This window comes from Marmota flaviventris, chromosome 18 (assembly GCF_047511675.1).
Source record: "Marmota flaviventris isolate mMarFla1 chromosome 18, mMarFla1.hap1, whole genome shotgun sequence".
Lineage (NCBI taxonomy): Eukaryota > Metazoa > Chordata > Mammalia > Rodentia > Sciuridae > Marmota > Marmota flaviventris.
The window spans coordinates 57932749-57960223 of NC_092515.1; the positions used below are offsets into that span (position 1 = coordinate 57932749).

Consider the following 27475-nt stretch of genomic DNA (forward strand, 5'->3'; position numbering starts at 1 on the left):
TTATATCTATTTTTTTTTTTGTATTTGCTAAGAGCTGCTTTGTGGTCTAAGCTATGGTCTATTTTAGAGAAGGATCCATGTGCTGCTGAGAAGAAAGTATACTCAGTCATTGATGGGTTAAATATTCTATATATGTCTGTTAAGTCTAAATTACTAATTGTAGTTTTTAGTTCTATAGCTTCTTTTTTAGTTTTTTTTTAAAGACACAGAGAGAGAGAGAGAGAGACAGAGAGAGAGAGAGAGAGAGAGAGGAAGAGAGAGAGAGAGAATTTTTTTAATATTTATTTTTCAGTTTTTGGCGGACACAACATCTTTGTTTATATGAGGTACTGAGGATCGAACCCGGGCCACATGCATGCCAGGTGAGCGTGCTACCACTTGAGCCACATCCCCAGCCCCCTTTATTTAGTTTTTATTTGGAGGATCTATCCAGTTGGTGATAGAGGTGTGTTAAAGTTACCCAGTATTATTGTGTTATGGTCTATTTGCTTCTTGAAATTGAGAAGTGTTTGTTTGATGTACATAGATGCTCCATTGTTTGGGGTATAAATATTTACAATTGTTATGTCTTATTGATATAAAATTCCCTTAAGCAGCATGAAAGGTTGTTCTTTGTCCCTTCTGATTAACTTTGGCTTGAAGTCCACTTTATCTGATAGGAGAATAGAAACCCCTGCATGTTTATGAGATCCATGTGAGTGATATGTTTTTTCCCCATCCTTTTATTTTCAATCTATGGATGTCTTTGCCTATGAGGTGAGTCTCTTGGAGATAGCATTTTGTTGGGTCTTGTTTTTAATCCAATCTGCCAGTCTGTGTCTTTTTATTGATGAGTTTAGGCCATTTACATTCAATGTTGTTATTGAGATAAGATTTTTATTACCAGTTATTTTGACTTATTTCTGGTTTTTGATTTGAATTAGTTTCTTCATTGATTCACTGTTCTTCCTCCCTTTGCTGGTTTTCACTTTTATTTTTCATTTCTTCGTCATGGAATATCTCATTGAGTATGTTTTGTAATGCATGCGTTCTATTTGTGAATTCTTTTAACTTTTGTTCATCATGGAAGGTTTTTATTTCATCATCAATTTTGAAAATTAGTTTTGCTGGATATAGTATTCTTGGTTGGCACATATTTTCTTTCAGAGCTTGGTATGTTGTTCTGAGACCTCCTAGCTTTGATGGTCTGAGTTGAGGGATCAACTGAGATCTGGATTGGTTTTCCTCTAAATGGTACCTGTCTTTTTTCTCTGGCAGCCTTTAAAAGTTTATCTTCATTCTATATGTTAGGCATTTTCATAATAATGTGACTTGGTGTGGGTCTGCTATAGTTTTGTATATTTGGGGTCCTGTAAGCCTCCTGTATTTGATTGTCCATTTCATTATTTAGATTTGGGAAATTTTCAGATATTATTTCATTGAAAAGATTGTACATTCCTTTCATTTGTATCTCTGAGCCTTTATCTAGCCCAATAAATCTTAAATTTGGACTTTTTAGTTTATCCTGTATTTCTTGGAAGTTCTGTTCATGGTCTCTTAAGATTTTTTTTCTCCATGGTCAACTTTGTTTTCAATAATATAAATTTTGTCTTCATTGCATGAAACTCTGTCTTCCAAGTGATCTAATCTGTTGGTGATGCTTTCATTTGAATTTTTAATTTGGTTAATTGATCCCTTTATTTCTAGGCTTCTGTTTTTTTTTCAGAATCTCGATCTCCTTATTGAATTAATCTTTAACTTCCCGAATTTCTCTCTGATTTCACTCCTTATACTGCTCTTATACTGATCTTTGCAGATCAGTTTAACTATGTATATTCTAAACTCCTTCTCTGACATTTTTTCTACTGTGGTGTCAATGAATTCCTTATTGGAGTACATGGATTTGCTTAGGGTGATTTGTTTTCTTGATTTTTCATGTTGTTTGTGTGTCTACCCATCTAACAGTATGGATCTGCGGTGGTAGAGTTTCTACCCTGTGGACTTTTATTGTACCTGAAGGTTTCCAGGACCTCACTGTTTAGGGGGAGGCAAATAATAATAACAACCAATGCAAAAAACATGCAGCATTAAACAAAATAGTTTTTACTATGACATCTACAGTGTTAATTATCACAATAAACAGAAACGGTATGATCAGCCCAGCATGGTGCTGCACACCTGTAATAAGCAGCGGCTGTGCTGCTGGAGATTTCTTCCTTATTTTATCATATCCAACCTCTTGAGCCATGATCTCTTTTGTATGTCCAGTTTTAAATTCCAGTAAAGTCGTCCTCCCCAACTTTTTTTGTTTGTTTACCCACTTTGCTGAGAAGCTGCGTGCCTGCTTTCTTGGCTTCACATCAGGGAGCAGCCAAGAAAGCGACCTTCTCTGCTCTGCCATCTTGAAAAACCTCTCAGCTATTGATTATAAGGGAAATTTACTTATATATAAAATCCACAAGTTGTGCATAGGGGTCTATGCCTATAACCCCAGCTACTTGGGAGGCAGAGTTAGGAGGATCACAAGTTGGAGGTCAGCCTGGGAAACTTACTGAGACTCTGTCTCAAAATAAAAAAAATAGAATAGGGCTGGAGATATAGCTCAGTGGTAAAGCACAACTGAATTCAATCCCCAGTACCAAGAAAAAAAAAAAAAAAAAAACTTCAATCATTTGTGGTGCCAGTTGTGGTCATTGGATAGTTATGAGAATAAAATGAAATAGAGCTGGGTGAATGTTCAGTATTATACCTGGCTGCATAGCAAACAATCAAATGAGATGGAGAAAAGCAATAAGGCCGTCAGAGGAAGCAACATTAAGGAGATAATACCAGCTATGTTCTGGGCTGGAACAGAGCCTCTTGAGTTGAGCTCTTATCTCTCTGTTCATGCCAAGTTCAATTATCTCTCTCCTGTTTATGCCAGTTCATTACCTTCATCAGCATTTTCTATGAGTAAGTATTTATTTGCTGTTGTCTTCCCCCTTGAGCACTAAATCTTTATGGGGACACTTTGCTCTCCTAGGGGAACATTTGGCAATGTCTGGAGGTAATTTTGGTTGCAACATTGGGAGGCATGGGAACCAGCATCTTGTGCTGAGGCCAGGATGTTTACCCCACAATGCCCAGGACAGCCTCCACCACAAAGCATTAATTACCCCACGTCAACTGTCAATAGCTCTCAGGTTGAGACACCTTGACCTACACGGTGAGCTCCCTAGACCCAGGACCATGACATTCACATGGATCGTGGTACCCCCAAGCACCAGGTACAAAGAAAGTCACATGTTGGTTTCCCAATAATAACAGGAAATGGAGATTGGACTGGACCTTGAAGAACAGGCCAGGTTTGCTTTATCTTCTGCTTTGAGTACACAGTGGCACAGGGTGCTAGGAGTTGTTTGGAAAGAAAGTTCACAAGGGAAAATGCAAATATTCTGTCTCTCAGAGGATGGAAGAGAGGAATCAGCCCCAGGGCGTCACCAGGTGACCGACATTGCTATAAACAAGAGAGTCTCAGAACCAAAGGTCTGGAACTGCAGGTAACCAAGAACACCCGAGACTACCTGCAGCTCATTGTTTTGACAGATAGAATTCAGCCACCCACAGAAGCAGCAGAGACAGAATTGTAAATAGACACAAAAGAGAGAGAGTTCCTTTGGTAATGCACAAAGGTGAGGCTTCTCAGCCCGCTTAGGGGCTGCCATGAACAGAGCTCTCCACCTTGGGACAGTTTCTCAAGGCTGGAAGATGGATGTCAATAGCACTGTGCATTTGAATCACCAGGGGGCTTTTAAAGCACACTGAGGCTTTGGACCTACTCCTGGAGCTCAGGCTAACCTGATCTAAGCTGTGTGCCTGGGCATTGGTGTTTCTTTGAAAGCCCCCATACCAGGTGAAGTTGATGTAGCCCTATACAGAGAACAAACTACAGCTCATAACTTTGCATAAACGATTGCTCTTTCCAGCACCCTTTGTGCCCAATTTCATTGGGTGGCTCACACTGTACAGTCTGAGGCTGAGTTCTTGATCCCTCTCTTACCTGGCCCTTGGTGGGCTGTATCAGCCAGCACTGTGGAGTGACCTGAATCTCAAGATTCAGTGCTGGTCAAATCTACCTTCATTTCTTCAGGGCCGCACTTTGGCCTCTGGGATTCTGCTTTTGGCCCTTCCCCCCTCCTTCTCTGTAGAGCAGCCAGAGTGTCCTTTGGTCACTTACGACCTTTCAAAGGTTTTCCACTACGGGGAATGAAAAGGGCAACTTTTGTACAAGACTGAGGCTGTGTGTGGTCTGGCCCCTCCTGTCACATCCCTCCACATCCTCCTGAACTTGAAGCATGGTTTTCCAGCCATGCCTCATGCTGTTCCTTGCACTGGAGTGCTCCTCCATCCTTTAGAGGGCTGGCTTCTTTACCACCTGCACACTTTAGTCTAAACCCAGGTCCCCCAGCCTTGGCACCATTGATGTGCCGGGCTGGAGAGTTCTGTGTTGCTGGGGCTGTTCTGGGCTCTGGGGTGTATTTGGCAGCTTCCCCAACCTCTCCTCACTGGATGCCAGTAGCATCCCACTCCCCAGTTGTGATGACAGAAAGGTCTCCAGACACTGCCAAATGCCCCAAATTGCTGCTAACTACTGGCTTAAGCATTACCTTTTAGAACAGGTGTTCGTTGGTCTCTAGGTTTTAAGAGTCCAGCTGTTTTTCTCAATCCCCAAGTCCTGTTTGTTACTTTCATAACCTTTTTCTTGCCTTGAAATTACATCTATAATTAGCTGTTAAGATCTGTGCCCCAGCCCCTCTAGACTACCTTGACTCTCACTCAGTTCTGTGATACCAGCATTGAATACAGCTCCTTCATATACAGCATATACTTAGAAAAGTGAACTAACAAGTGCAGCTCTGGGAGAATGGACGTAGGAGCATGTGGGAACGCTGCCCACGGACGCAACTCTGCGGGGTGGTGTTCTAGTGCAGCAGAAAGAATGTGGACTTTGAAGTCACTGAGTTCCAGCTTCACCGCTCTGCCTTCTACTGCAGCTTAACTGACATCTCAGAGTCTTAGTTTACTCATCTGCAGATTGGGGATGCTCTGTGTGGTCTTTTTCCCTGCTAACTCCTGGGCCCATTGTGGTTTAGATGCTCCTCCATGTGCCCTTAGAATCTGGCACAGGTCTCCAGGGTCCACCATTGCCAGGGTCAGGTTCTCACTGAATGCTTGTACTTCATACAGAGCCAAGCACATGGTAGATGCTCAGGAGATGGCCTCAGTGCAGCATGGCCAGGAGCCAAGTTGTATCCATGACTTAACAGTCTGCTAAAACAATTTCCACAGGGGCTGGTCCTGAGAAAAGGAACCAATCCAGGTCCTCCCAGGTTGGACTGAAGAACTGGGGAGGCCACACTCCTCTCTGTTCTTCACGTTGGGATTCTGGCTTCTTGCAGTGAACTGGGAAGGTAGGCCAGCATCTCGGGACTTCTCTCTCTTTCCTTATGCCACATCCTTTGCAAATAGTGAATTTAACAATCATATTGACTGAGCATCTCTGACACTCCTGGGAATTGAGTGTGGCAGTAATACCCAGCGGCTCCTCCTTGGCCAGAATAAAGTTATCTTCATGTTTCCAAAGTGGTGCTCAAGAGGGGTTCCCACGTGTAAGTCGCCAGTGAGTTCCAGTTTGTCCACAGTGGGATGCTCCTTTGCTCCCTCTGAAGGCACTTCTAGATGTTTGGAAATTGAGTCAAGGAGGCACAGCCCCCAGGGCAAGCTTTTCCTTAGACCAAGTCACCCCAGTCCCACTGGGTCACTAAGTGATAAAGCTGGGATCCAAATTGAGGCCTTGCCTACATCTCAAATTTTTTAATGATCAAAATTGATAATTGAGGGAGAAAAGCACCCCTTTCTTTAGCTTGGGTGGGGTTGACTGTCATCCAAGGCCACATGTAGGAGGAAAAGGTAACTTTACCTCCTAGGGCTGAAGTCACAAAGTACAGGTTGAGTATCCCTTATTCAAAATGCTTGGGACTAGAAGGTTTCAGATTCTGGAGTATTTGCATGTACATAGGGAAATATCTTGGGGGTGGGACCCAAGTCTATATATTAATTTATGTTTCCTATATATACTGGGTGCAGGTGGCCTGAAGGTAAAGTCATACAACTTGTGTCCGTTTTGACTGCTGTCTGTCACATGGAGGTCAGGTGTGAAATTTCCCACTTATATTATCATGTCGGTTCTCAAAAATTTTTGGATTTTGAAGCAGTTCAGATTTTGGATTTTCAGATTAGGAATGTTCAACCTGTACCACAAACTTATAACAACAGAAATTTAGTATCTCACAGTTCTGGAGGCCAGACCTCTAGATTAAGCTATTGGAAGGGCCATATGGTGTCTGAAGTCTCTGGGAGAGGCTCCTTCCTGCATTTTCCAGTTTCTGGGCACCCAGGTCATCTTTGACTAGTGGCTGCATCTCCCTTATCACATGGCTGTCTTCCCTCTGTGTCTGTGCCCAAATTATCCTCCTCCTCCTCCTCCTCCTCCTTCTTCTTCTTCAATAAGGACACCAGTCTTACTGGATGAAGGTCCCACTCTTGTGCATTATGCTCTCAACTAATTACATCTGAAGCAACTCTGTCCCCAAATAAGGTCATTTCCTGCAGGACCTGGGCCAGGACTTCCAACATTTCTTTTTGGAAGACACAATTCAACTCATAACATTCCCCTACACAAGATGGCGTCTGCAATACCAGGAAAAAAAAGGGCGGGATGTGGAGTCTGAGCCGATGTGTTGGCTATGGGTGATCCACACAGAACCCGCCTCCTCTGCCATCTTCTTCACTGTGTCTGACACCTGCCCACAGCATGGTCTGGAGGTTGTAGAAAGGCAGGAATAAGAAATCACAGTGTTTAGTTCCCCCTGGTGCCAACCTACAAGGTCACTATGGGCTTCCTGTGTCCCTTGCCTGAAGGTTCAGTGTTTCTGGATTCCAGGAACTAATTCCTTCTTTTGCCCCTGCAGACCTTGGAGAGTGGATCTGGACTTGTACTTGCCTAGAGGTTTGACTCTTCCCTTGTTCCTTGTTAAGCTTTCCTAAATCACCCCATTTGTCTTTCCTTTACGGTCGATCCTGGTACAGCAACAAAAGCAAAAGGTGACCGCCACACTTCTAGGAGATGCCAATTCTATGGTTATTTCCTGATGACCTGAATGGTTTGCTAGCGCTGGGTTGATGGGCCGTGGTCGTGACTTCTGGGTCTCAATATTTCTTGGAGTGGCAACTCGTCATAAGTCATTAAACTTAAAATGCTTTGTAAGAAATCCTTTTCCCAGTGGCACAGTGTGGCAGGTGCAGAGTAACAACACATCCAAGCGCATCTGGGAGTCTGTGATAAAAGCCATCTTTCCTGAACCACAGGGAAAAGAAGCCAAACCAAAAGTCTTCGAGGAAGGAAGATTGGGAGAGGCAAGCATTCTAGACAATTTACCTTCAGTAGACCTCTTGGGCAGAGACTACAGCAAAGAGACCACTGAAGTACCACCAGTTTTTCATTCTTCTGAATTCAAAACAAATAGCAGAAATGGAAAACTAAAACAAGAAATGCTGGCATAACCAATGATAAATTTTGCAGGATTAGAAAAAGGTGCTGGCTGTGGACTCTGAGTCCTCTCCTGGATGCAAGCCCCTTGGCCAGGTGCTGGGTTCACCTGGCTCCTTATCTACCTGCAGCACCCAGCCCATTGTGGGGCAGAGAAGCCAGTGGAGACAACTTGGTGATGGCTGGGGTCTAAAGATGTTCTAAATTAACTGTGAGACTTTGCACAGAGGAGACTGTGCAAAGTCTAGAGAGAAAGCTTCATCTCCGGTTGCTCCTGGATAACAACACAACACTAGATGTGGGGTGGCAGAAGGGTAGAGTGTCCCCTTTTGCATCACATGAGGAAGTTCTAACATGGATGCATAACCGTAGGTAGAAGTTTGTTATTTTTGATTTAACTCAACAGTTGTGGCTGATAATCAGGGACTCAGATGGTGCCGTACCCAGGAGGTGGAGATATCGTGTGCTTGAGCCCCATGTGACAACCCATGGCCCTCCCAGCCTGTTTGACAGTTCCCAAGCTCACCTTTGCAGGCCACCTCTGGCTCTGATTGCTCCTGAAGGTGAACTCTTGTGTCCTCTCCCGTTATCACCCCAAACATGCCAGAGCCCGTCCCTTAATTACTCACCCTCAACCTGCACATTTAAAAGGAGATAAAGAAAAGCTGCATTAGATCAGACGGGGGTGACTGACTGGAGAATTCAGGGCTCCTCTTGCATATCAGGGATTTTAAAATTAGACTGCCCGTTCCTTTCTTATCTTACTTTTTATTGGGATGTACTTGACATACGAAACTCACCCTTCACAGAGTACAGTTCAGTAATTTTTTAAAAATAGAATCACAAGTTATACAACCATAACTACCAATTACAGCTTTTATCAAAAGAAACCCATAAACAGCCTATATTATTTCTTTTTATTATTTTAATTTTAACTTTGTTTTCTGCAGTACTGGGGATTGATTCCAGAAGTGCTCTACCATTGAGCTCATCGCAGTCCCTTTTTATTTTGAGACAGGGTCTTGCTAAGTTACCCAAGGTGGTCAAACTTAGGATCCTTCTGTCTCAGCCTCTCAGGTAGCTGGGATTACAGGAGAGAGCCCCGTACCTGGCACAGCCTGCCCTATTCTTAAAATGCCACCTAGCCATTTCTACCAACTCACCTTCTCTACTCCTGGTGGGTTGCCTTCTATCCCTGCCCATCCCACCTAATCTCTTTGGGGGTGTCATTCTCTCTCTCTCTCTCTCTCTCTCTCTCTATATATATATATATATATATATATATACATATCTATATCTATATATCTGTATCTATATATATATATATAGATACAGATATATAGATATAGATATGTATAACCATAGGTAGGTAGAAGTTTGTTATTTTTTATTTAACTCAGCAGTTGTTGCTGATAATCAGGGACTCAGATGGCGCCGTACCCAGGAGGTGGAGATATCGTGTGCTAGAGCCCCATGTGACAACCCACGGCCCTCCCAGCCTGCTTGACAGTTCCCAAGCTCATATATATATATATATATATATATATATATATATATAGAGAGAGAGAGAGAGAGAGAGAGAGAGAGAGAGGCAGAGACAGAGAGAGTGCTCACAAGCCACAACTTAAATTTTTCAGATAGTCATATTTTAAAAAGTAGAAAGAGAAATAGGTGAACATAATTTTAGCAATACCTTTTATTTAATGAAGTGTATCAGTGTATCACCTCCACAATCTGTCAATATACTCATTGTGAACCAGCTGTTTTGCTGAGGGGTTGCTGTTGCAAGGTGCTCCCTCGGGAGGGTTTTCTGTGGCCAGCTCCACCCCAATCATTCCTCCCAGGGCTCATTTTAGTTCCTCTTGGCACTTGTCACAGGCAGAGTTCACTGTTCCTGTCGTGTGTGTGGCGTCTGCATCCAGCACTGGACGGGAAGCTTTGGAGGACAATGCTGTGGATGGAACTGTATGTCCCCCCTGCCCCATTCATAGGTCGAAGCCCAAGCCCCTCATGTGATGGCCTTAGGAGACGAGCCTCTTGGGAGGGGATTCATGATAGGGTTACTGCTCTGATGAGGAGACAGACACACGAAGCACACTTGCTCTTCCTCTCCCTCCCTCCACCATGGGAGGGCATAGGGAGGAAGTGGCCATCTGCAGGCTGAGAGCCCTTACCAGAATGCGGCCATGCTGGCACCTGGTTTCAGACTTTGGCTTACGACTGTGGGAGAATGGACTTGGTTGTTTAAGCCACCTGTTTGTTCTATGATAGTTTTTCAATCTCAGGCTGAGCTGAAGAGTAAGGGAGGGTGACACCTTCCTCCTCATGAGTGTATCCCAGTGCCAAGCACCGGAGGGCACATTTGATAAATGAATAAACGAATTCTTACAGGTAGAGAGTAGCAAGGTGCAGCAATAACTACTTAGAAAACTCACCCAGAATATTATCCACTAGGAGACTTCCTTTTCAGGGAGATTGTTGTCCTGGGAATAGGAGGGAAACTTAATTGCTCATAGCCCTGGTTCAGGTCACAGACACCGAAACTTGGTTCCCTTGTCTGAACTGGGGATCAACCCTGCGAGCTATAAATAGAGGGCACCTAGTATGCGAGGCAGTGGGTGCTGGAGATTGAACTGCAGGGCAAAGTTCTTGGGCTCATGGAGCTTGGTGTCTACTGCAAACATATAAAAATTAATGGACCAACATTTAATATAACATTAGGTGGTGGTAGAAATGATGAAGGAAATGCCGAGACGTCTTGGGGCTTGGTCATCAGTCTAGTGCTTCAAATACAGTGAGTGCTCAGTAAATAGTGGCCTTTGATACTATTATTTAAGTTATGATTCACTCCACCGTGTCTAAACTGATCCTTTTAAAACCCAAGTCAGTTGGGGTCCCTCCTTTGTTGGACACTTTCTGATGGCATTTCAATTCATTTTACAATGAAACCCACAGTCTTGGGCAGGACATAAGGCAGGGCTTCTCAACCTGGGTGCTGTTAACTCTTGAGGTCAGATGGTTCTTTGTTGCAGGGATGGTCCCATGCACTGTGCAATGTTCAGCAGTGTCCCTAACACTAGAAGCCAGTAGCATGTCCCAGTTGTGATAACCAATTTTGCTAGACATTGTCAGATGTCACCTGGGATGGCGCATGGGGGTAATTGTAAGGAGAGAGCCACTGATCTAAAAGTCCCACGTTAACTAGTCTTGAGCTACTGCTCAGATTTACCTCCCTCTGTTCTCTCCCTCACTCTGCTCTGGCTAAAATGACCTTTTTGGCTTCCTCTGATAATTATGTTCCTGTCTGAGGGCCTTTGCACCTGCTTTGCACTGTGCCTGGTAAGCTTTTCCCTGGAGTAACTGTTCAACTGTGATGCTCTCAGAGGTGTCCTCTCTGACCCCTACACAGAGTGTGATATGCAGGAAATGACATCCACAGTCACTGTGCTGCTTCAGATGCTCATCATCATGATATACCATATGCATTTGTTTGTTTTTTAGGATTCACCCATCTTCCTCTACATCGCAGGCTCTATGGAGTGGGGACCTGGATGGTTTTATGTTTTTCTATGCCCCCATGATCTAGAAAAGAGCATAGCACATAATAGGTGCTTCATAAAATGACATTGGAAGAATGGGTTGTATAAATGATTAGAAGGGCAGGTGGGAACACACAGCATGGGATATACAGGACTTGGGTGAGATGGTGAAGGAGCCAGCCAACTGGAACAAAAGTAAATTCTGAGGTTGGGGAATATGGAAAGCTTGACAGGATGTAGGCAAATTACAGATGTTATTGAAACTTAGGCAGGGTACCTTGTCTACTACCTATCGGGCAAGTGGGAGCCAGAGTAGGTTCATAAGTAGGAGAGAGATGTGATAAAAGTGAGAAGCCTAAAAATGATGCAGGGAAAGCCAGAAGCCAAGTAGAAAATTACTCCAATGTTTTGGGCGTGAGTAGAGAGAGCTGGTAAATAGATTCCTTCTCATTGGTGAGACGTGCTGGGCCGAGGAGATGCCAAGAGGACGGTGCATTCATTCAACAATATCCATGGCCACGTGAGAATGAATTGCGGCATGAAGCCAAGGGTTTGCCATCCCTGGTGTGAGACATCAGGTCTGAGGCAGTGATTATTAGTGAGACAGAAAATGCAGACATATGTAAATCATAGATCTTCTGGATTTATGAGCAGTATTTTAGTCAAATTTGGCAAGCAACATTTTGTAACATTATATGTTAGAGGCAGCTGAGTAAGTTTTTGACCATGTGCTGGTAAGAATGGCACCCTGTCAGTCAGGAAGCAGGCTTCTTGTGTGAACGTCTCTCAGGGACAATAATAAGGCTGACCTTGGGAAATAAGACTCTAGATAAGAATAGCGAAGGGGAACTAAGCCACCTTGGGATAATGGGCCATATCTCTAAGTAGTTTTCCCTTCTGGTTATTTTAATCTTAAGTAAATTTACTCTTCCTATAGTACTGTTCTATTTTTATGCAGTTACTTAGCATGTTTTTACAAGTGTTACTTTGCTTGTAACCTTTCTTGTAAATATATGGTTGGAACCTTTAAAAAAAAATTCCACCAACCAAACAGCTTGAAGACATGGGAAAATGAGCAAAAGAATCCAGCCACAGAGAGGGCTAATGCATGCATCCATTTATTTAAAGCAAAAAATGGTCAAAACTGATTTACGCTTTTAGAAGTCAGGATAGGATCATTGGGGGTTGGGGATGATGGGAAATGAGGCACGGGAAGATTTCTGGTGAGTCTGTTATATTCTGTTTCTTGATCTGGGGGCTGGTTGCATGAGTAGGTTCACTTTGGATATTCAGTAATCTGTACACTTATGTTTTTAGGGCACTTTTCTTTGTGTATATTTACTTTAGTGAAAAGTTTTTAAATAACGAAGGAAGTTTCTCAATAATGGTGGTTTCAATGTTACTGCCTAAATGTCTCTATCAGGTGAATACACACTGGTGGTTTATTTGCAGAGGTTGACTATATTTAGATAGAGTATGGTTAGGGTAGGAAGAACAAACTCATGCTTTAGAATCTTGTGGCGGTGGATTCAAATAGAACTTCTTCTCTTGTTAGCTGAGTGACATTGGCAACTTTTTATATGCTTCCTGAAGCTTCATTTCCTTATCTGTAAAATGGGGGAAAGATAGGTGCTAACAGAAAAAAAAAAAGCTCTAAATGGCTAAAGCTGAAAAAATTTGGGCACTAAAATAAAATAGTATTGGATTTTCTCCCAAAGTATAAAATAAATATTCATGAATCCATACTGATATAAATAAGTGACTGACTGAATTAATAAGTGAGAACAAAAATCTTCTATGCAGAATTGCAGATAATTGATGTAGCTCCTCTGCCCTAAGGGAAATAAGGACCACTCAGTCCTGAAATGTGTGCTGCACCCAGTGACCTCCTTTCCAAGGGTGTCAGGCGGCAAGTGGGAAAGAGTGAGGAGAAACCTGACACACATGGCTCCTTCAGGTGATTGAGCACAAGGAAAAGTCTGAGAAACTGTCACAGCTCAGAGGAGCCTAAGGAGTCCGGATGATTAAATATAAGGAGGGTCCTGGATGGGACACTGAGCTGAAAAAGGACATTAGGTAAAAAGTACTGAAATCTTAATAAAATGTGGAATTTAGTTAATGATACTGTGTTGACATTAGTTGTAGAAAATGCAACATACTGGTGGAAGATATTAATAAGGGAATCCATAGGCCAAGAATATGAAAGCTCTCAAATACTACATTCCTGATTTTTCTGTAACTCTAAAATTGCTCTTTAAAAAGCACAGGGAAAGACCTATGTTACCTTGCGATCACAGGCATGAAATTTCACACTTAAACATCAGGCTCCCACACCCACTGGGCTTAGTTCCCTTAGTTGGGTGAATGTCCTCAGTGCCTACCTTCCCTGCCATTTCTACAAGTCTGTGTCACTCCACCTGGGTCCTAAGTCAGTGTGGGTTTTCATGGTGATCTGATCCAAGCTGAATGTTGAATTAAAGTCATATCTGTACAGCTGGCTCTCTGAACTTGTAGGTTCATAGTTGTAGACTTGAGCTTTGGGAGGTCAAAGATACTTGAAAAAAAATTACATGTGTACTGAACATGTGCAGACTTTTTTCCTCTGCTGCTTTACTGAACAATATAGTCTGACAATTTCCAAAGCCTTTGCATTGTATTAGGTTTTGTAAGTCATCGAGAGATGATTCAAATATATGGGAGGATGTGTATTTGATATATGCAAATACAATGCCATTTTATATATGGACTTAAGCATCCACAGATTTTGGTATCTGCAAGGATACTGGAACCAGTCCCTCAATCCCAGAGACAACTGGATTCCAGTTTTCTTTACAAATATAAATTTGAGAAAAATTTAATAGGCTCATATGAAAAAAATTGAATGGATGAATATTGTCATTAAAAAAGAAAGGATCTGGAAGAATAGATCTCTGATGCACCATTGGCTGTTCTAAAAGAGGCTTCAGAGGTGTGAAAACCAGATACAATGGGTAGACCTGGTTTGATCTTGAGAAAATATGTTTGGAAAACATAAGAAGAAATTTTGAGTACATTTTGGGTGTGAGATGATCTTAAAGAAGTGTTGATTTGACCAGGTTTGCAATGATACTACATTTTAGAATGGCCTCATCTATGAGTGGAATATATTAACAGGTTGACAGGTTTATAGGTAACACTTATGATATTAAGTGTGGGATTTATTAAATTATGGCAACAGTCCAGAATAGGCAAAAAGGAAAGTCAACACATGATTCTGGGAGTAGGAAGGGAGAGAGAAAGGATAGGTGTCGGGAGGGGGAGAAATGGGGATGACAACAATGGTTTTGGAGTTTCTATTTTATACCATGATAATGTTCTCAAATTGTGGCAATGTGTGCATAACTCTGTGGTCATCTAAGAGCTGTTGGACTGTATACTTTAAGTGGGTGAATTGTATGATAGGTGAATTACATCTCCATAAAACCAGGTGTTGAATAACAGAAGATACTGCCGAAAGAGAGAAAGTGTTGATAATGGGTAAGACAATGTTGATGATTCTGTGGCTGGAAGATGGGTGTATAGTTCTTTGTACAATTCTCTTTTCTAAGAAAAAATTTTCAAAAATTAAAAGATTAAGGAATGATGGAAGGATGTAGGTGAGAAGCCCATGTGGGAAGTCACTGTGATCGCGGATGTGTAGAACAAGGAGTTTCAGAAGGTGAAGCATTGGGCATGAGCAGCATTGAATTGAACAGGTGAGAGTAGAGCAGCAGGTGGGTTTCAGGAGAGGTTGAATTGTGTCTTGAGTATCCATTTCCATGAGTCAGCTTTCCATGACTGTAACCAAATACCTGAGACAATCAGTTTATAAAGAGGAGTGGATCTGGCTCAGTTTTGGAGGATTCAGCCCATGACTGGCCCCATTGCTTTGTGCCTCTGGCAGGCCATCATGACAAGAGCTCATGGCAGAGCAAACCGTTCACTTCATGGATGGGAATGAGAGGGGCAGAGGAAGGGGTAGGGTCCTACGATCCCCTTTGATGACCAGAAGCCCTCTCCTGAGGCCTCGCCTCTTAAAGTTCTCCCTATCTCCCGAGAGCACTATGGACTGGGGCTAAGCCTTTGTCACATGGGCTTTTGGGGACATCCTAGATCCAAACCGTAGCACCATCATTTGCTCAAATCCAGCTGGCCCACTTTGGCTGCTTATTTTTTTGGCAAGGCTTAGAGGCATTTCTTCACACACCACTGAGCACAAACCCATTGCAGTTCCCCTGCTGGGAGAGCAGTGGTAGGGAGTCTGCGCGGTCGCAGTGGTGCCCAGCGTCCACCCACTGTGAAGGGAGTGGCCATCACTGGTCCCCAGTTTGCTCATGCCTGCCCTCACCCACCCGGAGCTCACAGAGATGATGAATCCCAGCAGTAAAAGAACAACTTCAGAAAGAGTGCCTCTGGGTTTGAGGGCTGACCCTAGGTATCCCCCGGGTAGCCTTGAACAAGGATTCTCTCTGCGTCTCAGTTGCCCGTGTTAACAGAGGGACAGATTATGGGACCGTCGCTCCCGGAGGTTATGTTCCGTGGAAAATATACTCGTTTCCATTAGAGATGAAACATGAAGGAGCAAGCTATTTTCCAGGGTCTCTCCACCCAGCAGAAGGGATCTCTTAGGAGTGCTTCCAACAAGGGAGGTGGGGGGCCAACCGTTTATTCTTCCTAATTTAGAAGTTGAGCCCTTTGGGGCCTCAGGGAAGTCTAAAATGCACTAGTTTTGTTTTATTTACCTGCCAGCTTATCGTACCTTAGCCATTTTATGGTGCCCAGGCAATGTCAACATGAGGTGGTAATGGATGGATTGCCCAAGCCTTGGTTTCAAGGGAGGGGAAAGGCTTTTCTCTCCCACAGGCTTCCAACCAGATAAACAATTCCTGATCTAAGTGAACTTTGTAAGTGGGACAATGTATGTCACAGTCTCAGCTCAGGGCCCCAGGCAGGGCAGGTCACGTGGGGAGCCTTGCTCCCATCTGAGGGGGTGCCACTGGGGCTCCGAGCCTCAGCTTGTGAGTCCCCAGTGAGATGGGCCTGCTTGATCAAGAGAAGCTGTTGTTTTGGATTTTGCAGGTGAAAATTCTCCTGCTTTTGAGTCTTGGTTCACATTTTTACAAAGTAACCTTGTGTGGGCCAAATGGAACACATATTCAGACCATGTCCTCTTCCCGAAACACAGTAGGTCTTCAATTTCTAGCTGTCCCCTGCTAGAAGTGGACTTCACTATGAGAAGGAGTCTAGAGCCTCTGAAGCAGCAGGCCCCTGAGGGGCTCTGCGTGGGGCTGCTGTGGGTTGGAGATGTCACTGGCACAGGAGGGGCTCAAAGGAACTCTGGGACAGAGCCGTGTCTTTGGCTGATTCATTGCTGTGGTTCTGATAGCCGTGACAATCTTCTGCAGGGAGAATCAAACTGAAACCCTTTTTGTTCTAGAAACTAGAAGTAGCCAATGAAAGTGCAGCATGGGTTAAAGAAAAAAAATTTACTCTTCAGTGAATAAGCACCAAGTTTGCAGTTGCTGTGTGCTGGGCATTATTCTAATTATCTTAATATATTGAATCATTTAATCCTAACAACTCTCTGAGCAGGTCCTCAGCAGGTCCTTTGCAGCACTCATCTTACAGATGAGAAAACAAATGCACAGAAAGGCCCCGTGACTTGCTGAAGGCACACAGCTGGTAAGTGGCAGAATTATTTGAACCCAAGTCTGCTGGCTCTAGAATGTGGACTTTCACCATTTCTTCCAGGCCACATTTTAATACAGAAATTTTTATCTACCAATAAAAATTTAGGATTCTGAAGACTATGTAAAATATGTAAAACTGCTTTATATAGTATTAATTTAAAAATTAGCTGGCAAATTTTATGTGTGCTATAATCCTGTTAAAGAACTACCTGTACGGCGAAAAAGACCAGAAAAAAAAGGGGAAAATTATGAAAACAATGCAAGATTGTTGAGGACATGGACAATGCCTCTTCCATTGGTCTTGTTGACCAGGAGGTTTCATTACTTATACGACGCGTCAGAGACTAGATACCTTTCACAGATCTTTAATTCCTCTCCCTTCTTCTTTCTCTCTGGAAGGGCCCCCACTTTTGTCAATGAGCCTTCACATCCCTTCACCCATCCCTCTCGGTAGGTAGGGTGCGTGTGGCCTGAAGAAGTCCCCAACCTGCGTTATTCACAGCCTGCCCCCTGGAAGACCTGACTGAGGAGTTCCCCAGCCCACACAGAGCACCCCGGTGGCAGGAGCACAAACACACTTAGAAACTGTACAATTGTGAACTCTTACATATTCAAGATGATTCACAATGTTTCCATTTTGCACATCAATCAAGACTTTATCAATACTTTAAAGATCAAGTGCGATTTCAGATTTACTCCAGTAGTGCACAGACCAGACTCTAGGCTCATTGCTTGCTCTAAGTTGATGGGTCTCCAGCCCGCTAGAGAGAGAATGGTCTCAAAGGGCACAGCTAAAACCAGCCTCAGCGGTTTTCTGCCCTCTCTTAGGAGAGGCATCTGACTCCACAAACATTAGTTGATTTGTTGAGCACTTTATGCATCAGGTATCCTCAGCCTGGTGAAAAAGGACCTTCTTTGTTCTGAGGCACTCACCTTCCAGAGACCTCTAAAATGCTCATTCATTCAACACATGCTCTTATTGACCACCTACTGGGTCGTGAAGGATTTTAATAATTTCTACCCCAGGTGTTCTGATCCTAAGCCATGTCTGGGTCTAGACTACCTCTGCTGTGTCCTGGCCAAGAGATGGAACATTCTGTTCCTCAGTTTCCTCCTCTGGTCATAATAGCTTTACTTGTCCCGAGGTGGCTGGAGCGTTCAGGGAGTGGGCCTCTGCCAGGCTGGCTGGCATGCAGGAAGTGCGTCAACCATTCTAGGAATGACTACTTCACCAGCAGCAGCTGTGCATCTCCTGGGGCATCCTCTGCTCTCTCACATGGGCATCTCTGTCCTCAGGATTTCCAGAGTACATAAAGCTTATCTCAATGGAGAGGGGCTCTTGGCCACAGACTTTCCCAAGGTCCCCTGATACCCGCACAGCTTCAGGGTTGCCCACCTCAGCCCAGCCTGATCTCCAACCCTGCACATCAGAAGTGACTTGGGGTTGGAGTCAGCAGGCTGGTCACTGCTACTGCTGACATGCCAGGCCTTGTGTGAAGCCCTCTGTCTCTGTGACCTCCTCAGTTGACCTAGGTGGGAGTGGGGAATGCTGTGAGGACCCCACTTTCCCACAGGAGGGGGAGGCTCCACAAGGTGCCATTTTGTCTCCCAAGGTGCAGAGGCAGCCAGGCAGTCTTATTTTTAATCAGGACGCTCAGCAGACCATCATGGGGAAAAACTCTCCATTTCCTAACATTGTCTATTCAAAGTCCTGAAAAGCAGGAAGGATGACAGTTTTTTAAAAACAGACCTATAGAGTAATCACTCCAGAGATGCTGTTAGGCACTTCACAGATATTAACGATACAGGTTCTATTATTAAACCTGTTTTGCAAATAAGGAAGCTCAGGCAGGGAGGTAGGACGGATGGCATCAGCAGGGATGTGGAGTCGGCTTGCACCCACACAGCTGAGCACAAGCAGATGGTCTCTTGTAAACTCTGGGTCCATTCATTCTCCTCCAGATCAAAACAGATCATGGGTAGTTAGGAGAAACTTTATGCCTGAGGATTACTGCAGGAGCCTATGGGACGGGCCATGCTATGACCCTGTGATCTGCAAAACATCTCAAGGATCAGGCAAAAGGAGTCTGCTTTCATAGGGAGGAATAAACAAGTCCAGAAGGACTGGGCGCTGGGAGTCCAGATAACTGGAGCTGCAAGATCAGGAGGGGCTGTGGAAAGGGGGTGGCCTTCTGGCTCAGGCTGAAGGTGGGCCAGGACCTGAGGAGGAGGAGAGAATCCTTAGGTTAAGAGATATTTAGCTGCAGTTGATCAGTGGGAACGAGCAGCTCAGCTAATCTCTTACTAGGTGACAGATGAGGAGTCTGGCAGCTCTGGTCTAGAACAAGGGCGCTCTGAGTCATATCTAAATCCCGCAGGGAGAGGAGAACCCTTCATGTGAGCCCTTCCCAGAACTCGGGGGTGGAGGATTTCTTAACCCTCGCTGTTCTCGGGGATCAAAGGACTTGAATTGCGTTTGTTGTGATTCTGCGCGGTTTGCGTCTAGCACCTGCTCTGTGCCAGGCTCGCCCTAGGAAATTTCCTAAGATCTCAGACTCATGAAGATGGTCAAAGGCACTGCCTTGGACACCACCTGCCAAGTCACTCTACACTAAGAGAAAATGGGGTCAAGGTGAAAACAGCTGTTCTTGGCTCTTGTCCCTGCCACCTGGCTTCTTGCTTCCAGGTCCCTCTTTGTGACAGCCCGTGTCACTCCTTTTTTTCCATCATGAATAAACCATCGTAGGCAAAGACCACGTTCTGTTGATCCGTTCCGGGCGACAGGCGTGGCTTACTTTCCTCTTCTGGGCTCTTGTGAAGAGCGTAGCCATGGGCACTGTGTACCTCTTGTGCTTCTCTTGGGTGTACCCTAGGAGTGGATCGCTGGGTCCTCTGGGGCTCTGTGTTTAGCCTTCTGAGGAACTGCCAAGAGGCAAGTGTTAGAGTCTATAATAAGGAAAAAAGGTGGGGTTCAGGCAAGACACTGAAACTAATTTGAGAAAGAAGCCGGGGTTATAATCAGGATGTGGGGTGTCTCTAAGCCTGCGTGTGATGGAGGTCACCTGAGGTTCATCCCAAGCTGGGTGCAGTCATGAGCCAGAAGTCTACTGCCCTACTTCTGTGGATACCACGGGACGTGAGACTCTATTTGTGGCTTTGCCTGTTACCATGCTTCAGAAAAACGCAGCAATGCCTCGTGTGCGTTCACAATGGAAGGGGTGGTCGCTGCCCAGCCGGCTTGTGAGATTCCTGTCCTCCTGGACAGCCTTAGGCCACTGGTGCTGTTGTAACAGGACACCACCCACTGGGTGATGTCTAAAGAACAGGAGTTTCTTACAGTCCTGGAGGCTGGGAGTCCAAGGTCATGGTACTGGCATCTGGGGTCGAGTGGAGTCTTCTTGCTGCTTCCTCACATGGCAGAAGGCAGGATGTGCTCTCTCCTCAAGGCCTTTGATTTGGGAACCTATTCCCATTCATGAGAGGAGGTGCCCTTGTGGCCTGTTAAGGTTTTCCACCTCTTACCACCATTACATAGATCTGAATCTTAGCAGGAGCACATTCAAGTCACAGTTCCACAGTGCTGAGTGGGGAAAGCTGGTCGCCCTGGCTCGGTCAGCCCTCATCCAGTGGTGGAGTTGCACAGGACACTGGTGAGCCCGAGGATCCCTGTGGGGGAGGGGCAGCCCTGGCATTGTGGGCGGGGGCACACAACGAAAGGCACTGACCTCACCTGCGAGTGGGGCACAAAGGCCAGACGAGAAGAAGAAAGGGCAGAGTTCATGCTTCTCTTCAAAGTTAGCAGCAGATGACAGAAGGCTGGGCCTGGGTACAAGTGGACAGTTGGTGTACCTTTGTGGTTGGCAGCCTGAATGGGTGGAGGAGCCTGTCCGCGTGCAGAGGTCAGTAGGTGCTGCAGAGAGCTGGGCCAGCTGTCTCTGTAATGCAGAACTGTTCTCTTGGTGCAGAGGGAACATGCTAGTTAGTGTCCTGAGATCACACACCACTTGAGGGGAACCAGGAGCCTCCATATGTCCAGCTGTGCCAATGATGCAGCAGAGGGTAGGGTGGGAAGCAGAACAGAGAGGCAGTGGCAGCGAACACCTGGCTTCCCCAGAGGGGCGTGGACTGGCTGCAATCCTGGCTCCACGTTACCTTCAGGTCAATTCATATCCTTTCGGGCCACAGGTATGGGGAGGATACCTGACTACAGTCCCCAAGTACTGACAAGAGGGACCCCCTCAAGGCTTGCAGGAAAGGTCACATGACATAGCCGATGTAAACATTTTTCTCACTGTTACAACTGTAGAGACAAACTAATTGTTACATGTTTGTTATTCTGGGATAACTAATTGTCACCCTTTTCTTATGCTCAGGGATTTCATGTCCACGCTCTCTTCAACTTTAAAATTTTAGATATCTGTATCTTGTACTTGTGGGTGGGAGACATTTTTCCTAGGGTCCACAATATCTTCCTAATGGGACTGGGTAAACCGCCATCTCGGCTTCTGAGAGAACGGACACATCTTCCCCTTTTATGTTACCCTGTGTCCTCGCAGAACAGTGTGCTTATGGCCTTCTGTCCGGGCTGCTCTCTCTCAGGCAGTGTCTGCAGATGCTAGGCAGGCTGGCCTCTCTCTCACGTCCTCCCCTGCCCTTGCAGGGCTGGCTAGTCGCCATTCTTATCAGCATGACCTTTGAAGAATGGAATTACACAAGAAAAATAAGTACTTAGAGCAAAAATAGAAAATGCTACAACATGCTGCTGGTTTTCTCTGTACTCTCTTCTTTGGCCACCAGCCAATCCAGCTCCACCGTCTCCCCAATCTTGCTCATTGTCCCTATGTCCGTCTACTCCTTCCACACCCAAGTCTACACGACCTCCCTTTCATTACATGAGGAAGTTGTCTGCCTTGACTTTTCCACCCATTTCCCTGCTTAGCAAACTTCCCAGGACATCCCCTCTTCAGAGAGCCTGGCCGTCCCTGAACAGCACGCGAGTCTCTCCCTGTTCCGTCATCTCTCCTGCCGCTTTGGTTTGTGCTCATGCTGTCTTGCTTTGGCCCTTTGCAGGTGGTGACTCTGGGTTCGGCCATGGTTTGGCCAAGCATCTGGACAAGCTGGGCTTCACGGTATTTGCCGGGGTTTTGGATGAAAAGGGCTCGGGAGCAGAGGAATTGCGAAGATCCTGCTCCAAGCGCCTCTCGGTGCTGCAGATGGATGTCACCAACCCGCAGCAGATCAAAGATGCTCACAGCAAAGTCGTAGAAAAGGTGCAGGACAAAGGTATTGCCAAACTGCCTGAGCCCTTGGTTGCCCGTGCCTGCCTCACCAACACCCGGCTCTCTTTCTGGTTCTGAGAACATCTGCACTGCGCCCTATCGCACGCACGCTGTGGCCTCTGTGGACACTCGGATGTTAGGAATGACTCAGACACAGGCCCTGTCCTGGGGCACTTGCAGAAGTCTCTGCCCCTTTCCCTCTGAGTTCCTCTCAGTCACTCTCAGCTCCCCATCTCCTCCTCCTCAGGGCCAGCAGTATTAAATGCACCAGGCTCCCCAGCTTAGCAGAAGACACGGCACGGGCCTCCATTATCCTCTGCTCTTTTCTCTCTCCTTCACGGCAAGCTCTCTGCAACCCGTCACCCTTGCATTTTACTTCATGTCCAAGTGATAGTGGACTCTTGCATGCCTCTCTAACTGACCCGACCAAGGTCGTCAGTGTTGATCTCAAGTCCAACACCTGAACTCCTCTCTGGCACTTAGAGGAGGAGATCCTGCTTTCCTCCCAGCTCTCTAATCACCCTTTCTGCTTCTCCTGGATGAGCGTCTTTCTCTTCTCCCCAGCAAATGCGAGTGCCTCCGAGACTCCACCCGCAGCTTCCTACTCACATTGTGACTACCTGTGGGGGGTTGAAACTACCAGTCTTGGGTCCAGGATGGAACACATAACCCGCAGGACCTGCTGCAAAATGAAAATGGGGGGGCCCTTGTTTAAGAAATGGTTGAGAATTTAGGATGGTGATAGCAGAGAATTAACCAAGGGTGGGCTCCTTCCAAACTCCCATGCCCTATGACATCATAGATCCCACAGTCCTGGGGTCTGCCCTGCCTGGATTCTCCCACCCTAAAATCCAGTCAAATCATCAGTGTCCTTTGGGGAGCACCTCAGCTGTCAGTGGTTTTAAGGGTCCCTGGGTGATGCCAGAGTTTGGTGAGGGTGGAGAAACACTGATTTATGCCACTGGCTTCCAGAGCTGTGTGGACAACTGGGCTCTTTTTCTCCACATCCAGATCTACACACAGAGAAAACTGTCCACCAGACATTTCCCATATATCTCAAAGCTTCCACTTCAACTTGTCAAAAACGGACCTGGTTGTCTTTTTCCCTTGGTGCCAGTCTGCAAATCAACGTGCCGTCCCACGTTTCGCAGCTCAGATGCTGGTACTGCCACCTAATCAATCACTGAAGCCAGCAATCCAGGGGTCACTGTGACCTCCAGCTTCCCTTGATCTTGCATCTTGTTGACTCCTTATCAGTTCCGCCTCCTAGACACTTATGGTCCAGCTGCTTCCCACCATCTCCTAGAAGTGGCAGCTTATTTCAGACCCCCGCCATCTCCGCCTGAGTCCCCAGTGACCTCCCTGCAACCCGTCTTCCCTTCCCCACCACTTTCCAAATGGAGAGTAATATTTACCACATGTATGATCCTAAAAACCCTTTGACATAAAGAGCCTCTGCGGGCTCAGTTCCACCCACGAGCCAGGACTGGGGATGGACATTTGCCTTCTCAGTGGTTCACTGGCTGCTTCAGTGGCTTCCTATCTGTCACCAAACAGAACTGAAACACCATCATGAGGATTAAAAGGACTTTCAGGATAAGGGCCCCTGCCAAATCCTTAATCTGCAATACCTGCTTGTCTATGTAATAAATTCTGAAGTGTTTCCAGAACAGGATGTATAATTCCCACCTCTGCACACCCAGCTTCCTCCTGCTTGACTTGACCCCTCACCTCCACTCCCTTTCCCTAAGACCGTTCATTGCCTTGGTTCAACAGCGTCTTCGTGGTCGACTCTGCTCTTGTAGGAGACCAGTGCACACGTGACATCTCTTGCATGACCTTCCTGGTAACTCAACTCTCATTATTTGCTTCTTCTTCCAGACACTTCTTCATTATATCTTGCTTACACCTCTTGTACTGCACTATTGTAAGTATCTGCCCATCTCCCACTCCCCACCATTATGTTCCTTGAGAACAAGAACCATATATGTGCCAGGATTCTTTCTGTTACAAGTGACGTAACCTAATTCAAAATTGCTAAAGCAAAAAGAAAGATGGATGGAGTTGTAAGATGTATATGTTGCTTATATAATTGAAAAGGCTTGTTGATTTCAGGCATGGCTGGATCCAGTATCCATTTCTTAGTTCTGCTCTCTCCTATGTTGGCTTCAGTTGGAGGTTTCCCATGGAGGCCTCTGGCACTTCCGGTTTACAACCCCTTTTCAGCAAGCATTCCTAGAATAAAGAGATAATGGTGACTGCCTTGGTTTGTTCTCAAGGGATTAACTATTATGCAGAGAACACTTAGAAGGGTCCCTGGCACAAGGCACAGGCTTAGTAAAAAGCTTGTATTTCCACTCACTCAACATTCAGAGCAGTAAATCCTAAGTAAACATCTAAAACCTGAAATGAAAAGAGAAAAACTAAGTTGTTGGTCACTAAGGATTAATTTTCAGCAGGTGTAGCCTTGGCAGTCATTTAGCAGAGAGGCAGGGTTCTTGGCCTAGAGTCTTGCTGTGGCATGGGTTGGGCTCATCCCTCTCATGAGTCTGGCTCCATGGCTTCTTATTCAAGGTCAAGTTCAATTCAGAACCCTTTTGTGAGGCCCAGAAGGACAGTACTGAGCACCTGGAGAATGGAAATCCCAGTGTCTAGGCAGGAAGGGGACTGGTCTCCATGGTGTGAGCACCGGCTATTTTGTGGCCAGCATCCCTCCTCTGGAACAGGATGGCCAGGACACCTTCCATCTGTTCTCCTTGGGGTCTCTCTAACTTCCATATCCCAAGTCAAAGATGAACAGGAGCAGAGGGACAGGGCTTTACCATGACCAAGGATTTTATTTGTCAAAGAACCACTGGGGACCTGGAGACAGACCAGTAGGTGCTGTATTCCTACAAAGCATGTTATTGACTCAGTGTTATCAGACTGCTAATTGTTAACTAATATTAATTATGGTTAAGCTGTTATTAAGTTCCACAGGTATAGTGGGCTTAGTGGCCAGCTTAGAATTCTATAGCAGTTAACAGGTACCAAAACTCAGGTAGATAGAAGAAAAAGTTCTGGTGCTGCTGTATATGTTATCCCTAAACCCCTGGCAATTGCAAATCTGTTCTCCACCTCTTTAACTTCGTTATTTAAAGAAGGTTATCTAGGTCTGACACCCCGTTCTTGTGTGGCCTATGAGCTAAGAATGGCTTCTTCTTTTAATTTAAGCAATTAAAAGAAATCAGAAGAACACACATGGAAATTATATAGTATTCAATGTCAATGACCATGTGCAAATTCTCACCGGAGCAGAGCCACTCTGGATCACGTGGCCTGTGCTGCCCTTGCTCCTGTTGTAACAGCGGAGTTAGGGCAGCAGGGCCTGCAAAGATGAAATGTTTACTTTCCCAGCGTCTAGTCTAGGACATTATCAGGCTCTGTGTGGACTGGCCAGAGGTGTGCATCTGGCTGGGTAGGCTGAAACTAGCACTTTCTATGAAGGTGACATCCTCCCACTTGTCACCTAATAGCTGTTGAGCTCTTCCTATGTGCCAGGCACCCTCTCATTTAGTACTCACCATCACCATTGTGTGCAAATTCAGGTCAAACTGGTGTGCAAGAAATGCGATTTTATTTTCTATAACTCAATTTATGCTTAGAGCCATCTTTCTGCCATGTGGCAAAAACAGTATGGGCCCCTTTGAGCTAGGTCTCATTCCCCTGGGGTAGTGTTGAAATGACTGGGGTTTTCAGTTGGTCCCTGCTGAGAGGTCCCTGCTACATGTAGTCCTCATGCAGTTTGGCTGGCATCACCTCCTTATTGCCATCAGACAGTCACCAGTAGGGCCGGTGCTGTCCTTCCTACCTGAGACCTGTTTGGCTCCTCATCATGGGTCCTCACCCCCTGGTGTTCCTCAGGATCATGGAGGGCAAGTTGTATCACAGATACTGAGCTCAGCAACACTTCCTGATCCAATGTTTCTGATCCAGTGGGTCAGAGTGAAGTTCAAAAGTTTGCATTTCTAACAAGTTCTCAGTTGATGTTGCTGGGTGGGGACCATACCTTGGGGACATCTCCCACCATGCTCTATCAAATCTTAGCATCTCTGCTTCTCCCAGATCTTTACCTCTGTTCCTGTTCCCCTCACCCCCTCTGAAAAAACGAAAAGAAAAAACCCCCAAAGAACCCCACGGGTTCCCTCTTTCCTATCATTTAGAGAGTAGTTCCCAAGCTTACTTGAACCTTGGGGAATTTTAGAAACTCCTCATACCTGGGTTCTGAGTCTTTCCCACCCCAGAGTTTCTGAACAACTGGGCTGGGACGAGTCCTGAGCACTGGGATTTACCAAAGCTCCACACAGGATTCCAATGTGCAGTGAGGGTTGAAAACCACTGTTTGTGCAGTGGTTGTCCATGGGTGGTCTGGACTTGCAGCACTAGGGAACATGTTAGAGATGCAGATTCTCAGGCCCTGCCCCAAACACCCTGACTCAGAGTCTCTGAAGGCAGTGCCAGCAGTGTGTGGGAACCTTTCTGGTGGTTCTGATACACGTCTGGGTGTTCAGGCTGGTGCAGGCAGAGTATAGGGCTCAAAACCCTAAAAGCGACCCATAATTATCCCAGGTCTTTGTTCTTCCCATCTAGTTTTTTCTGTTTCCCTGAACTAGGGAATCATTACCAGATCAAGGATGAGAGAAGACAGGCTCTAATTTCATCCTACATGGTTGCAAAGACATCCTACTGTCTTCTCCCACTCCTTCCAGGGGGAAATGGCGGAAGCTCTTGAACTTCAAAGCCAGGCAAAGGTATTCTTACCCTCTGCTTGTGCCCCTTCCCATATTTGAAACATAGCCAGTTTCCTGAGTGCAGGCAAGGACTTCCAGGCAAAAAGAAAGACCCACAAAGTACCCCCCCCCTTTTTGATATTTCACAGATTGATTCTGCACACAGCACCCTATGGTGGGTGGTTTTGGTTACTCGTGGAGACTGTTGGTCCTTTGACATGCGGGTCTCCAGAGCTCTCCTGTCCTGCCCCTCCTCACAGCTGCTCCTTTCTGCCCCCAGGACTGTGGGCCGTGATCAACAATGCTGGGATCCTTGGCTTCCCTATGGACGGGGAGCTCATTCCCATGGCCGACTACAAATCCTGCATGGCTGTGAACTTCTTCGGAGCCGTAGAAGTCACCAAGACGTTTTTGCCTCTTCTCAGGAAATCCAAGGGGAGGCTGGTGAATATCAGCAGCATGGGAGGTGAGTCAGCCTCGTCACACATGGTCATGGATGCCTGTTGCAAGCAGGGCAGACACGGACAGGGCTGGGTCAGGATTAGTCAGTTTGAATATCCCCAGCTGATCTTAACAACAATGAGACCTTTCTCTCCTTTCAAATCCTTTCATG

General features: G+C 45.7%; 1 protein-coding gene across 1 annotated transcript in view; it reads left to right on the forward strand.

Moving 5' to 3' along the window:
* Positions 1–27475, forward strand: part of Hsd17b2 (hydroxysteroid 17-beta dehydrogenase 2) — a 74167-nt gene that overhangs the window by 14086 nt on the left and 32606 nt on the right. The window contains exons 2-3 of the mRNA XM_027933292.2: positions 21885–22097; positions 27143–27328. Coding sequence (XP_027789093.2) covers positions 21885–22097; positions 27143–27328 — 399 coding nt within the window. The remainder of the gene's footprint in view (positions 1–21884; positions 22098–27142; positions 27329–27475) is intronic.